Raw genomic sequence first — 16,249 nt, 5'->3', positions numbered from 1 at the left:
AGCTGATCACTGGATTGACCCAGCTTTGGGGTTTTTCCTGGAGGATGTAAAGGAAAGTCAGGCATACTAAATGAAACAAATAGGAATATTTTAGAATCTGAAATTTCATGACCTACTTGAATTGAAAGCATCGGATAGGATGTAGCTTTTAACTCATTTATCATATTAATTGAAGTAACAACAATAGTATTATTCTTTACTTTTGGTAAATGTGCTTTTGGTAAAAATTAAATCCTACTTCTGTGAGGTTATTACTAAGAGAAGGTATCCTTATTTTTAAAAATTATGAACATATTTTGGTTTAATTAATTTTTATTGTTGTGGTATGGCTACAGAATGGGCATATGAGTAATGTCAGATTGGAAAGAAAATGAGGGGAAACTTACCCATCATCTCTGGGTTAGCATATTAGAGTACTCAAAATTTGATAAATTACAAAGCTGAATTACATATTTCTGTGTGAATATGTCTAATTTTAGTTATGATTAGCACTTAGATATTTACGAATTACTGATTTTTTACAATTTATTATTTTGGCTTGTGGGCAATATGAGGAAGGAACTTGAAGCACAAACTTTGGTGCAAGCAAAACCAACTTATCTAGGAAGAGGTAGATTCTCTTTGACAACATTAGTAATTAACACACCTCTTAAGAGTAATCTCCTAATAAGCATTTCTGTATTTTAGGGTGCAGTTGGTAATAAAGGTGAATTTGGTGCTCCTGGAATTCCTGGGGAAAAGATATGATGGTTTACTATTTGATCAAAATTTATGGTTATTTTATAAAGTTGTATCAGATAGGATAGGAAAATATACAGAACAAGTCCTGTAGTTTAGGGGTAATCAAACTGTGGCCCTATAGTAGGGTTGCCAGAAACTCTCACTGTAGGATTTTGTGCATAAAGTTTTACTGGAACACAGCCACACTCATTAGTTTTTGTATTACCTAAGGCTGCCTTTGTGCTTCATGGCCAAGTTAAGTAATTGTGGAAGAGACTGTGTGGCCCACAAAATCTAAAATATTTAGTCTCTGGCCCTTTGTTGAAAAAGCTTGCTGATCCCTGCTCCAGAACATTGGCCGCTATTCTCTTAGCCCCAGGGCTTCTTAAATTCACCATTTTATATATAATATGGTGTCTTAATATGCGTTTCACTGCAGACAAAAATTAGGTAATTTATGTAAACATTTTATAATATAGACTATAAGACATACTATAATTAAAAATATAAGAAATATATTTCAGTCTATCAATAAAATGCTATACTGTAGGCTATAGCTCATAAAATGATTGATTTTTGTGTTTCTCCTCTAATACCACAAAGATGATTCCAAACAATAAATTCACTCACGAGAAGTTACTGTTGCAGTTTAGCATCTTATTCAACTTCAGTTTTTGTAGAATATTTAAAAAATTGTTGTATTTGTATATTAAACTGCAATAACCTTGTCATATTTTTCACTATATATGCCTACATTAATATTAATAACTTTGCTAAATTTTTAAAGTTCTCATATGTTCATGCTAAGAAAATTATCTTCTTTATGAAAATATGCTTAGTATAAGTTTTTGTAGCATTCTAGCTGCACTGATTATCAAGTGAGTCCATTGTGTCTCATTATCTAGAAGGCCATGACCATTGTGGTTTTATTCACCTGAAGTTGGCACAGCAATAACTGAAGCTGAAGCAGTAGGAGGTTCGGAGGTTGTCAGACAGATATTTTTTGAGACCCTCTTAAATGTGTCTCTGGTATCTGATGGCTTCATTGATGCTACTTTTTCCTTTCATAAATTATTCAGTCTGATATGCAAATTATTTACTCCTATAGGAATGTAACTGTTGGACTCAGTAAAGTCCAACAAACTCTATTGAAAAACAATACCTTGCTGCAAGTTGATGTTTATTTGGGCTGCTATCTTCTTGTTTAAGCTTACTGATGGCATTAATTGACGATTCTTCATCATAAATAAAAGCTTCTTTAAATACTTGTTCAAAGGTCTAATTCTTTAAAAATATCTTTTCTCTAGAGTTTATTATTTGATCACCTAAAGAGATGGCCAAATCCAAATTTACCTTGTACCCTTATTCTACCAATCTCTTTCTAAAATGCATCACAATAATCTGATTGTTTAGATTTCAGATCATTAGGAGTTTTTGATTTATTATGAACATGGGAATCTTTTTAAAAACATATGCAGAATCACTGAAGCACTTGAACTATAAAATAGATTGTTTGACTTTATTGTGGGATGTAACGTGAGACTTATGTACATTTACACAATAAATTATGGCATAGCAGGATAGAATTCCCTTTGAATGCTTTAAAACAGAATTTATCAAGTTTGGTATAAAATAGCATTAATTTTAACACTCCAAAATGACAGCCCTTGGATCCTTATGTATGACAACCAGATGCAAACTGCTACTGATTGGCTGTGGAACAGGTTTTCAACTCCTGAAAAGGTGATGTCCACAGACTATGTAAGGACTAGATGAAGCATTCAGTAGAATCAATCCTGTCAAAAGTTGATCAAAGGAATTGCCATCCAGGGCCGTGATAGTAAGAAAACAAGTCTAGAAAGTTAAGTATGCAAGCCAAGAAATTCTCTAGAAGAAAAGAGAGTTTCTTAGAAAAGAGAGGGCATTTGGGGCAACATGAAGGAACTGGAGCAAGTCAGTATTTCAGAGACAGGCGCTACTCAGAACTAAAGGTTTTGTTTCTTTTCCCAGAAGTCCACTTTTGTAGAATGAATCTTGTGTGGTGATTCATCCTATATTTCACTTAAAGTAAAACTTCAGTGAATATAAAGGAATATACTGATAATCTAGTTAGATGAAGTCATTCTGAAAACCGAAATCCTCAGCTCTTGGTGCCTATTTGGTCAAAATGGTGACTGAGAGAGTCTTGCAGAATCAGTTAATGAGTGTGTCTGTGTGAAGACACTGTTCCCAGAGAACTTAAGAAGCTAATATCATAAAGCAGCAGCTGTTTTTATGGTGTTCTAAAACCATGGCAAAATCGTCCCGGCAAATACTCTTTCGAGTTTCCTTAAGCAGTTTTCTTCTGGGTCTAATTTACTTGAGTTACTCTTAAAGGGTCTCACAGACAGTTAGAGAATTCATGTAACTTCCAGTGGTGCTAAATATGGTAACGGATTACATTTAACTCTTGGTTCTCGGATTCATACATCATCAGAGACCCTACTTAGTGGTTAATATCCTTCCAATACCTATAGAAGCAATGAGTCTTTGACCACTTTCTCTTCCCAAGGTCTCAGTCCCTGGTGGTGCCAGCTATGATTCTAACTTGTCACTTCATTTAGCTGTTAAAGGGGTGTGACACTCTTGAGTGAAAAAAAATGCTGCCTCAATAGTGTTTTCTCCCTTCTATAATCCACAGGTTACCACTTATTGAAAGTAATTCTAAGGAATGTATACAAAATGAAAACAAGAAAGTTACTAGCATATCATCTAACAGTAGGTTAATAAATTGTAAAAAATTTTTTAAATTTCAAAATTTTAAAATCATCCTCGTGAGGTTTATGTCTGGGGTGAAATCTTTCTGTTATTTTATAAGAAAAATAGTTTGTTATATTTTTCTAAGTAAATTTCCAAAGAAAAATTATCAGTTCTTAACATGTGTGTCACCTCAGGGCTTTGTATCCCACATTTGCTTCAACGTGAAATATGTGCATCTTCCAGAGTAACTTATCCAGCATCCCCTTAACTTTGACTCTGCTTGTCAGCAGTTATAATTCTTTGTTTTGTTTTGTTTTACACAGAATTAGGAGTACTTAAGAGTACTGTTAAAAAATAAATAACTAGGATGAATTGTTTAACTGTTTCACTTGGAGCAAAAACATATGTACAATACCGTAGAATAGGTATCTCAGGTCTAATATTCTCAAAGTGAAGATTTTTTCTAAAGTTAATATTTAAGCTAGGAAACTGATTTTTATTAATGGAGTGAAGCATATTCTGAGCAGTATGAAGTATTAATTTGTACATTAACTATACACTTACATCAATGTCATACTTCAATAAATTAAGTGATTTGCATATAAATCACATTATTCTAAAATAAACCTACACTTTGAAATTTAGCTAGGTAATAGCAGTAAATTTTTTTAAATCAAGACTCTGAACAATGCATTAATATACTGTGGTGGCATTTTTCCTCTGACACCAAGGAGAAAAATAGTACACTAAACAACACAATTTTATAAAATGTATTTATGGAATGGGAGTCATGAGGACTCTAAGGATGAAGTATAGCATTTAGTTATGTTCTTTTGTAATTGTAATACTTATCACCCAGTACAGACTTGCAGTAGACATTCTTAATCTAATATTAGCTCTAATCTAATAAAGCCTTACTGTTAAACATTGCATAAAAATAACTGTCATCTTTACATTTATTCAGAACAGCTATGATTTTGCCTAAGAGATTTGGTAAGTGTTCTGTTATGAGTTCATTTAAGAAAATCAGTTCTGTGTAGCAGTATTATTAGGTAGCTGGCAACTTCTGGTAAGCTTGGATGGACAGAAGCCTCTGTCAATCAAAATGAGTAAACTGGATGGTTCCATTTCTTTTTTTTTTTTTTGAGACAGAGTCTCGCTCTGTCGCCCAGGCTGGAGTGCAGTGGCGCGATCTGGGCTCACTGCAAGCTCCACCTCCCGGGTTCCCGCCATTCTCCTGCCTCAGCCTTTCCGAGTAGCTGGGACTACAGGCGCCCGCCACCACGCCCGGCTAATTTTTTTGTATTTTTAGTAGAGACAGGGTTTCACTGTGGTCTCGATCTGCTGACCTCGTGATCCGCCTGCCTCGGCCTCCCAAAGTGCTGGGATTACAAGCGTGAGCCACCGCGCCCGGCCTGGATGGTTCCATTTCTAAGAGAAGTGAATGACTCTAAGCATAAGATCACATGCATGCAGCCATACACACACACACACACACACACACACACACACACACATACATACATGTTCACACCTTGCATCCTCATGGTATGAAGTAGGAAAATGAGATGAGGATTTGGACACTATGAGCAAATTTTGCCCACTTTGCCCCCAAATATAACACTCAAACCATGTTTGTTTTCATTACCTGAATACTTCAAACAAAAAAGTACCTCATTTCATACTTCACTTATGTATTTAAACATAACAGATATATTTCTCTATAAGTGGGGATTTTTTTCTAAACAGGAATAATTATTGTCCAATAATCTTATCCTAATAATGTGATAGTAAAAATTGAACAAATATAGAGCCTAATTTATGCTAAAACCCATATTCTATCTACTAAATTAAATTTGCCCTAAAATGTTTATTTTAATAGGAAAACTTTTACTAAGTTAATTTTGCTCCCCATGGAGTAAGTATGAAGTAAATCATGGCCATCATTACTTTACTATGCTAATATTAAATACTCAGAGTTAGACTGCCTGGGTTTGAATTCCAGCTCAAAATCTTACTCTCTCATTTAGAGCATGACACTTGGTCTCTCTACATGTCAGTTTTCTCTTTTATAAAACAGGAATTATATTGCATCTACTTCTAGCTTTATCTTAAGGATTAAACAAGATTATTCATAAAAGTGTCAGCACCTGGTATATAAATATTTGGTAAACAACAGATATAATTTTAACAATAAACAATTTGATGATTCTATTATTCTAGCCTTACTGTGGGATCAGATTGGAACTTATCTGAAGGAATTTATACACTTCATCTTAGCCAAAAGGCCAAGAAGCAAACACTTGGGGGAATTTATATTATTTATTCAAAATATATTTACAGGAAAATGTTAAAGTCACATATCTTATGTAACCTTGACCTCTTAAAACAAACTAGATGTTAGAAAACCAATGAATTCCTCACTTAATAGAAATATGTACAAGAATATAAACTTTTACAATAATAATAATAACACCCATTTACTCAAAAAGTGTTATATGCTAAATGCTATCAGAAGCCTTCTTCACATTATTTCATTCAATCCTTACAACACCCCTGTGAGGTAAGATTTATTGTCACTGTTTCACAGATTAGGAAACAGAGAGAGAGAGGAAAAAAATATAAAAAACTTTATAAAAATATAAAAAACTTCCCCTAACTTGGTACGGAGAAAATAGTAGAATCAGGATTTGAATCTCTATCCATGGAAATCCATAGCTCTTGCCCCTTTGCCATATTACCTCATCTGGATAGCTCCTCAAATATTCAGATTTCATTTACACAGGCAGGTCTGAATTAGATCTTAAATTTGTTTGCCTGCCAGTTTAGTGAGTGAACTGCAGTTTGCTTCGGACATCCTGCTCCAAGGAGGGCTGTGTCCCTTCTCTTTAAATCCATGGACCCCTTTTAAACTGTATCTGACCCTAGGGATTCTGACTCCCCCACCTTCATAAGATCGTGTTCACCTGTTAAGAATCATTATGCATATGGTTTTTCACCAAATGAGAGGGTTTTGTCTAGCTTTACCTTCCAAAATAAGTATTATGGAAAAAAATTTGCTTGGTTTCCAAGTACAGATTACATTTGAAGTGTGTTTTCAAACGTTCCACGCTTGACTCTCTGGAGATTCTTAACCTACCCTGCATGCCCACGTCCAGGCAGCTCAATCATGGCCAGTCTCCAGATTAACCTTAATGCAACACCTAATGTAGAATTTTTTCTCTTTACATTCTCCACTAAATAAATGTATATAATTTATTTATCAAAAACAAAATTGTTTAACTTAGTACCATGGCTTTATAAAAATATAAAATAAATCAACCTTCTAGAAGTAAAAAAAAGCTGTATGCATTAAGGCACTTAAGAAGTACATCTGATAACATGATGAGAGAGTGGCCAAGCTGCATGTCTTAAAAATAGCTGGACTAACTATCGTCATTATATGAGGGTATGCTTTGTATGATGGGTCTGTTCACCATAAACTCTGAAGCCCTCAGCACTGCAGTGAGATGAGACTGAATGAGGCAGATCCATTGTTCCCTAACAGTCTTTGTATTTCTTTTCTGCTGGAAAATGAAATGACTATGATCTTTGAATCTTGATTTTCCCTAAAAAGACATTTTATGAGAAGGCTGCAGCTTCAGAAAATAAAGGCAGATGCTGTTACAGTTTATGTAAGTGCAGACAAGGCCAGTCACTGTTGTGAATTATAATGAACTTTCTAACAGTGCTGGTCCAGATGTAGCATTAATGCTTCAGAGACTCAGAAACTTATAGGCAAGTAGTATAAAAGCTAGAGAATTTTTAAGCCATTTGGCTTCCTCTCTATATTTCTAGCCTCACCTAATTTTTCTGTGCTTAATTTTAGACTTCCTAAGTTTAAAACATAATTTAAAATGCCTAATGCATGTGACAATTTATGCTAGAAATTGAGACCATTAAATGAGGAGGGAAAAAAAAGACAGCTTTATTCTAACAATGGAATACTTCCTGCCTATGAAATTGTTAGGCTTTATAAAACAAGAGTGATCTCCACTTTAGAGAAAAATACGTCTGAAGCAGAGAATCACCTGTATATCTGTGTAATTTAGAAAATTCTCTAATGAGTGAAGGTATAGTCAAATCTACACACAGGATTGAATTTTTAATCATAACTAGTATTCATAGAAAAAAATGACCACAAAGAAAACAGTTTTGTAAGCCTACTTGTTGGCTTTACTTGTTAAAGGCAGGAGAATAAAACTTGAATTATCAGTGAAAAACTATTGCTCTTACATGGAATAATTGTCATTTAATTGTCTTGTCTATAGACATATATTGATACAATATAGCACTAAAATAAACAGAAACATAAGAAGGACAAAGGTAATAGAAGGACAGGAAAAAGAAAAAGAAACTTGCTCACTCTGCAGCTGATTTTATTTCTTAATGGTTTCTTATTCCCTTCTAATGCCTTCCACTCACCCCAAGTGGAGCAGTTGGCAGGGAACACAACAGATGGATGACAAGCTCAACACATGCTGTGTATCTGGCACCCAGGCACTTGACTTTTATTTGCTAAACAGTCAGATTTCAAGAACCTAGTCTGCTAATGTTCCTATTTGGTTTAATGTACTACCAGCTTCTAGCACGTAAATATTAAAATATTGCCATAAGAAAGCTCACACTGTGTTTCTCTGCATAGTTAAGTGGCTAATTATTTTATTCTTGGTGTAGATACTGAACAGTGGATTTAAACATATAACTGGTATTTTATAAAGACATCTATGATTTTAGATATTAGAGTTTCCTTAAAGTGGCTCTATCTAAAGGAGCTTTTAGCCAGAGACATCAGGGACTGCCAAAGCCAGTGTAAGGTATTGAATGAACCTGTTAGGGAAGACTAGAAGATTTGAGCAGATGATCACAGATGATTGGTATCTTTTTTTTCTATCTCCATCACTGCATTTTCAGATTATTAAACTCAAAACACATGCATTCTTTTCATGAATTCTCCCAGGCCACCAGGCAAAATTACAGCTTATCCACTCTGCTCACATAGCACTTTGTTTATATAGTGTGTGTCTATACACCCTGCTAAAATGTGAGCTCCTGGAGTAGGACTTGGGGTCTGTCTCATCTTAATCCCAGCAACTGACCCAGCATATGGTACCTGGCTGATTCTGGATAAGTGTTTGTTGAGTTGTTCAGAATTTGAGGACTTAGCCCCAAGCCAGAAATAGAGAAGAGAAATAGAGAATGACTGTTAGAAAACTTCGCTGAGGAAAGATCGGAAAAGCACCCCAATGCCAGCAACACTTCAGTGAAAGTCCTTCATACTTTCTGCAGAAGCATAATTTAGGGAAACAAGGGAATATCTTCTTTGCACAACAAAGTTTACAGGTATTGCTTTCTAGAATTAAATATAATAGAAGTGTGTGCATCTCCAGAATTTGCTTTCCATTTTCTCTTGGAGAAAGTATGCTCTTCTCACTCTCTCAAACACAAATATTCAAGTTATATTGCTTTCTTTTTATCCAGACTAGATTTGAAAATCTCCTAACTTTCTTACAACATCGTTAGGGTGTGTTCCTTCTCCATATCTTCATAACCATTTACTTCAGGGCTGAAGATAAGTAACCAATGGCTTCAGTGCATTTAAGGTCCTGTAGAAGTAATTGATATGGAATAGAACTATAAATTACTCATCACGAGGAATACTCCAGGCAGGAAATAGTTTGCAGTTACTGCTATATCATTGTCCTCAATTAGGAGCTGACTGATGACACTGTCCTTCTCTTTATATCTTAAATCATCTTTCACTTGTTAGAATTCTCTATTCAGATGTCAATCACTATACTTCAGGTATTTCGGTACATGATTCACATTAAATAAGTATTTCTGTAGTACTTTTATGAAGTTTTAAGTTTTGTTTAAAGACTGTTTTACAGTTAGTCTCATAATAAAGTGAAAAGCCCAAACATTTGTTCCTGACACTTTCAGAAAATCCTCACAGTTACATAGGAGCCCAGATTTTGTAGTGGGTTCTACAACACTGACTAAGGCTTAATTCACTAGCTTCGCTATGTATAGGAAGAAATTTTTACCTCTCCAAGACATTTCAAAATTACTTGGGTTTTCTTTTTGTTTTTTATTTGAATAAGTCTTAGTACAACTTGTATTTAATTAATTTGAAAAAGGATTCTAAAATAACATCCCGTTGACAGGAAAACTTAAGGATTGTAGTTGACAACAAATGTAGCATATGTAAACAATTTAGTTTAAAAAAAAAGCACGTTGTATTAATAGAAGTACAAAACTGTATAGTATCCACAACAAAGTGTGTGTGTGTGTGTGTGTGTGTGTGAGAGAGAGAGAGAGAGAGAGAGAGAGATGGTCCTGTTCTGTATTCTGTGTGAGTAAGACCATTTCTGGAATGATGTGCTGAGTTCTGAGTGCCACATTTTAAAAGACATGACCGACCAGTGTGTGCCCAGAAAACAGGGACCATAGTATTAAGAGACTCCAAACTATCATTTGAAAAATGAGTGGTTTACTGAATAGAAGGCTTGATAGTGGCACAAAGGGATGTCATGTATAAGATCTATAACTTTTTTTTTCTGTGTAATTGCAGATAGAAGAAATAAGACTGATGGGCAAAATATGCGGAAGGTTAATTTGCGTTCAGAAAGCATTTATTCAGTAACCATACAGTGAATTTTTTTCTTTGCTCTCCACAATGCCAATTAAGCAGCAAAAGTATTCGACTTTAAGAAGCTTTCAATAGAGTTGGTGCCTCATCAGATTCTTTGGTGGAGTTGTTATACATAAATGCATGAGTTTATATTTGTCCTTATATTTAAGAATGCCCATCCTGCTTGTTTTCTAGGCATATGCACCTGTATATACATATGTACACACATATACATATACACTCAGGATAATAGATTTTAAGAGAGTAGATATTGAGTTAGCTACCACTAACCACCCATACATACATTACCATGATCAAGACATGTATTGACCCATAAGAATAAATAATAATAGGATCTCATTCATTTAAGATTAAAGTTTTAAATTGGCCTTATCCTGAGCATTAATGTGATTAAAATATCCCTATGCATTAGCTGCATTAAGGATCCAACAAATATAAAGAATTCAAAAAGTTTGAGATTTTAAACTCTTTGCTATATATATTTTTAACTTGGTAATTTATTTCTTAGAATGAGGTCCCAAAATATAGAAGGAAAAAATTATCCCCTTGAAATAAAAGGATTCAGATTGGATATCTGAAAAAAATTTAAAAATATAGGTTTTTAAAAATTTCCTGAAACATTTAATGGACTGCCAACAGTTTAAGAACTATAAAATATTTCAATTTCTAAAGATTATGGCTGAATAAAGCAGGACTATAGTCAGTAACGTAGAGGTCACCTTAGTAATACACAAAATCAAAATCAGATTTACTTTTTTCTGCCTGTTTTATTAGTTTCAGTCCTAGAATCCTGGCATTCCACTTCTGATATTTCTTCTAGTTATTTCATGCAATATTCAACTTAAGTGAATTTTCTTTTAATAAATATGAACCAATTAATGGCGAAGTATGATATATTTCAAGTGGACACTAAATTTATATAGAAGGTTATGCTCCTAGAAAAATATGCTCTAAGTAAAATGATAGGTCAATTTTTTCAATACAGAAATGTTATAATAGGATCTCAGACATTTTAATCAAAGGCTGAATGTCTAACTGTTAAAAAAAAATCACCACAAGATAGTATGTAACTTTCTACTTTCTGCATCAAATGCTAGTTATTTGCAATTTTTTTGTTTACCTGCTTGCTTTATCTTTATTTGCTTGGTCTCATTAGTACTGGGTTTGCAAACTATAGCCCTAGGGAATGTGATTTTTTTTATCAAATGTCCTTCAGACAATATATATTTCCTGCACAATAAGAAATACATTGCTTCCAATGTCAAAAGAATCAAGAAGACTAATAATTTATAGTTTATGACTAGCTATGTTTACTGTTGAAAAATATGCAGTGATTAGAAGGACGTAAAATTAAATCCTGTGATCAGTTTCTCAGAAAGCAACCAGCTGACCCTAAACATCACTAACTTTGTCCCAAAAACTTCTCAAAGAGGTTATTTTGAATTTTGGCAAGGGTACTTTTTAATTGTCCTGTGAAGTTAAAGACATGCTATGTGTTATAGTAATAACCCAGGCAACGATACTATCAGCAGCAACGTTAGATTTCGCCTGCTTTATATTACACATATTTATTAACTTATCTTCCTGTAGTTTGAATTTGTACCTGAAAAGGAATACAAATCCTTTCATAGAAAACCCTGTAATGAAAAAAAAACCCTCAGAAATAAGTTTTGAAAGTTATGGCTTCTATGGGAATCATTTATTGTGATTTTCTTTCAATAATGAACTAAAGTATTGATTGGAAGCCAAAGAAGAAGCATCTTATTTCTTCCTTGGACAGAAATTTTGAGGAAGGAGAGGCAGCAGGAGTTCAGAAAAGAAAACTAATGTATACCTTCCAGTAATTTTAGGAGGATATTTATTTTATGAATAGAACTAAATTTGCCCTCAAAGTGCTTGTGGCACCTAACCTGGGTGTCAGAGGGAGCATAAAGAAAGACTTCTCCTGTTGACATAAGTTAGGTTTTAGATAAACACATTTCATATGAGTTAATCAGTGATGTCCACTGAGTTATCGTTGAGTCTAGAATTATGTTTATAAAACACATTCAGTCAGGAAAGAGCAGAGACCATTTAATGCTGGCCACAGGAAAACACAGTATTTTAATTACAACAATCATAAAACCTGTGTCCATTAAAGACATACTCTCAATATCACAGCTTTAGAGAGTTTTGGTACCCAATTAACAGTGCATCTGGGTGTAATCCTAACCTGACATATGGCGGGGTAGGCCTTTGGGTGCCAGTACTCAGAGCACCTGGTGCATGAGTGGGCTGTGAGCAAAGAAAAAGAGGAGATACCATCACAACTTTTTTTCCCAAAGAAGTATTTTTGGCAGTGTATACCATATTGGCATACTTTAATGGATAATATGCCATGTCTCGTGATCGTGTGTAACTAGTAATATGATATAAAACATTATACTGGATCAACTGATGAAAATAATCTGCTCCTTATGGACAAGTGGACATACTTCTGTGATGAGTAACAGGAGCTCCATTTCCATAGACTGTTTCCTGGCACCAAATACTTAATGTGTTTTCACTATCACTTTATCAAATGATATTGGAAGTTTCTAATAGATTTCTGTGATGCCTGAGGTCTAAAACTATAACAATTCGTTTAATGATAGAAATGTATTTATTATATAGATAAGTAGATTATATTTTGTTGATTCTCTAACATTTAATTACATTTAGCAGCAAAGTTTTACTTTAGTGTTTAGTATATACTGTGATGATAGCTGTTATACCGTAGAATACTTTGATAATTTAATCTAATCTAAGAAAAACCTCACTCTTTAAAATAATATGTGTGCATGTATGTAGCAGACATCTCTGGTAAGAACCACTAAAACTTTCTTTAAAATGTGTTAATTAATGAAATAATGAAAATTTCCTTAGATTTAGACAGAATATTACTATTTTAAAGTTTAAAGATGTGAATTTTTCTTCATAGCTTTTGAATTTTGCTTAAATAATTCAAATAAATGATAGCTAACTGCTTTCTAGGGAATGTTTAAAAACTGTTATTTTATAAATTAATTGTAAATATTTGATAGAAATAAAGCAGTTTCATGACGTTGTTAGCGTATTTTGAGCTGTCTAAACCTGGAAACTCAGAAGCCAAAGTAAATTCCTATAAGCAGGAAAATTCCTAAAACTCTATTGAGAATATGCACATCCTCTCAGGAGTATCTCATTCTAGCCTGTGTGCTGTTTACAAACCAGACTTGTCAAAGAGATGAACCCAGGATTCCAGCAATGGAAACTAAAAGGCATCTGTCTTTTTACCCAAGACAGAAACCAGATGAACTGGAAGAACTAAAAAGTCTTCCAAGTAATTGCTTTATATTAAATGGCATTGGGTATGTATTCAAAATTGACCTAATGGCAATCAGCAGATATGGGTAATAAAGTAAACATGCTTGTACATATATAAGAATACACACACACACACACATATATATAATATATATAGTGAGAAAAAATTCCAATTTTAGGCAAGAAGTCACTTAAAGCCAGAATTAAATCTTTTTCCAAAGACACTGTAGGAAGGCAGCTAGGTATGCAGAGTTGAAGTGTTTGGGCTCAAATTCCGAGTCTACCACCTATTACTGTGCAATGACCTGTAAGAAGTTCATTAAGGCAGTATTATCTGCCTGATAGTTTTGTTGTCAAAACAGCAGTGCCTGGCCCATAGAAAGCACGATGTCAGACTTCAATATTATTCCCAGAAGTTTCAAAGAGAGAAAATGAAATGAGATACTAAATAACATGTGGAAAAACATAGGCTGTAGGAGACCTCAGTCCCAATCTCAGCTAAGTTACTAGTTAGGTGACCTTTGACATGTTACCAAACCTCTCGGAGCCTCCATTTCCCTGTTTTAAAAATTGAAGTGACAGTCCTGGATTTGAGAAATAAGGGATAGATGGAAAGTCCCTGTGCATGGTAGATATTCAGTATTAGGCTACCTTTCCCCACAACACGAGAGCTATTTGTTAAAGACCACAAAAACGTCTATGTTCGTATATCTTTATGGATCATAAACATTATTCTGTGTACTTTTTTTAGGGTGAAAATGGTTTACATGGTGTTCCAGGATTACCTGGTCAAAAGGTAAAGAGTTCTTGAATGTTTCATCTGAGTTAAGAATTTTAACATGTTAAAAATAAATTTGCACATAATATTCTGAAATTTTATTTGATTAGGCTGAATTCACTCAAAGACTTTTAGAAAGCTATGGATGTCTTTTCAAAGAGAACTCGTGGAAGCAATCCCCTCTTGAAGGGACCATTCTAGGAGGAAGCTTTATCACAGAGCTTTAGTAACATGCTTCTCCAAAGAACTAAATGGTAGTGCTTTCTGGGGTCCGTGATAGCTGCTCTGGAAACGTGTCTACTTTTATGAGTCAGGGTCTAAAATGTAAAATACAACAAATTGTACTTCCTTTGACTGGTTTTGGTTACCTCTTGCTTATCTTCTTTTTTGTATATCCCAGATAGAGCTAAACATAATAGTTACAATGACATAAAGTATTATATATTACAAAGATGCTGTAGACAACTATCTCTTCAAAAATATTTTTCCTTCAGAACAAGGGATTCCTAATAAGCAAGGAGTTTTGCATGGGCCAGGTTGCGTCTTTCTGTGCCTAGTATCTTTCTCTTTACCAAGGTGAACTTCCTTTGTGCCCCGCCCCCCCTACTTTTTTTTTTTTTTGAGACAGGGTCTCGCTCTGTCTCCCAAGCTGGGGTGCAGTGGCGCGATCTTGGCTCACTGCAAGCTCTGCCTCCATTCACGCCATTCTCCTGCCTCAGCCTCCCGAGGAGCTGGGACTACAGGCGCCCGCGACCACGGCCGGCTAATTTTTTTTTGTATGTTTTTAGTAGTGACGGGGTTTCACCATGTTAGCCAGGATGGTCTCGATCTCCTGACCTCGTGATCCACCCGCCTCGGCCTCCCAAAGTGCTGGGATTACAGGCGTGAGCCACCACGCCTGGCCGGGGCTACTTTCTTCTTGTAGGAAGAAGCATGGTTATCTGTGACAAGCATTACTGAAAACACAGAGACCATTATATTCCAGCTTCTTGGAGGGATGGGGAGCCACTTCAGGTGGGGCCAGCTGTCATGATACCATCCAGATAATCCCACCACAGGAGAGAGCATTATTGATGTAATATTAGATGCCCACCAAAGCCAAGCATATCATTTCTATGCTCTGGAGATGTTTTACTGGTTTTGGCAACAACATGTCAGAAGTTACTATGCGTGTAGGTTTTTCTCTATAGCTGAAAATATCATTTAAAAAGATATGCACTTATTTATAGTTACAGATTGTGTTAAAGAATTTATTTACTTGGCCCAATAAAGATAATAAGATTGAACTGGCAGCAATGAAATGGCAAGCTTCTGAATTTCTTCACAGCAGCTCTAGACAAAACCCATTGATATAGCATGTGCTGCATCTGCAAGTTGAGTTGCAAGCCAAGGGATGTGCAGATTTATCTGCTTGGAAATAGTTTTGGACTTTCCAGCAGCTGTTTGTGGTGGCTGCATCATGCTGACATTGTGGCTGATGTACTGGAGGCATTTAGCAGCTTCAATGTCAGCTTGAATTAACAGATCAAGTTAAAGTCTATATTTTAGGAAAAATGGTAGAAAAAAATATAGAACATGCATTCAGTGGTAAAAAACAATACCTAACAATTGACATATATTCATTCCTGGTAACTTTTAGAGGGTAGATGAAGCAAAAATAATTATTTAATTACATGCATGTAACACACACACATATTATTTAATCATATAATTGTATTATCTAATTATGTATACTATTTAATTATATAATCATAAACATATATGCAATTATGTGGGTATATATATAAAAAACATACTCACAAACTAAATATGTATGTACACATGCATGCATATTTCTATATAGTTAAAAGCTGGCATTCCCTTTCATATAATTAGTATACATTTTATATACCAAGGGTCACCTTGTTGAGGCATTACAGAAAAAATTCTAGAGATCAGAAACCCTCTATCTCCTGTCTCTGTGCACCCAGGAAATGCTTGCTGAATGCTTCTTA

General features: G+C 34.7%; 1 protein-coding gene across 4 annotated transcripts in view; it reads left to right on the top strand.

The window, feature by feature from the left end:
* Positions 1–16,249, top strand: part of COL19A1 (collagen type XIX alpha 1 chain) — a 338,738-nt gene that overhangs the window by 79,983 nt on the left and 242,506 nt on the right. For all 4 annotated transcript variants that reach the window (XM_063618674.1, XM_055257198.2, XM_063618677.1 and 1 more), the window contains exon 10: positions 14,229–14,273. In XM_063618674.1, coding sequence (XP_063474744.1) covers positions 14,229–14,273 — 45 coding nt within the window. The remainder of the gene's footprint in view (positions 1–14,228; positions 14,274–16,249) is intronic.

This window comes from Symphalangus syndactylus, chromosome 2 (genome assembly GCF_028878055.3).
Source record: "Symphalangus syndactylus isolate Jambi chromosome 2, NHGRI_mSymSyn1-v2.1_pri, whole genome shotgun sequence".
NCBI classification, from domain to species: domain Eukaryota; kingdom Metazoa; phylum Chordata; class Mammalia; order Primates; family Hylobatidae; genus Symphalangus; species Symphalangus syndactylus.
Note: the sequence above shows the minus strand (reverse complement) of the source record. Positions and strands in the feature narration are given on the sequence as shown.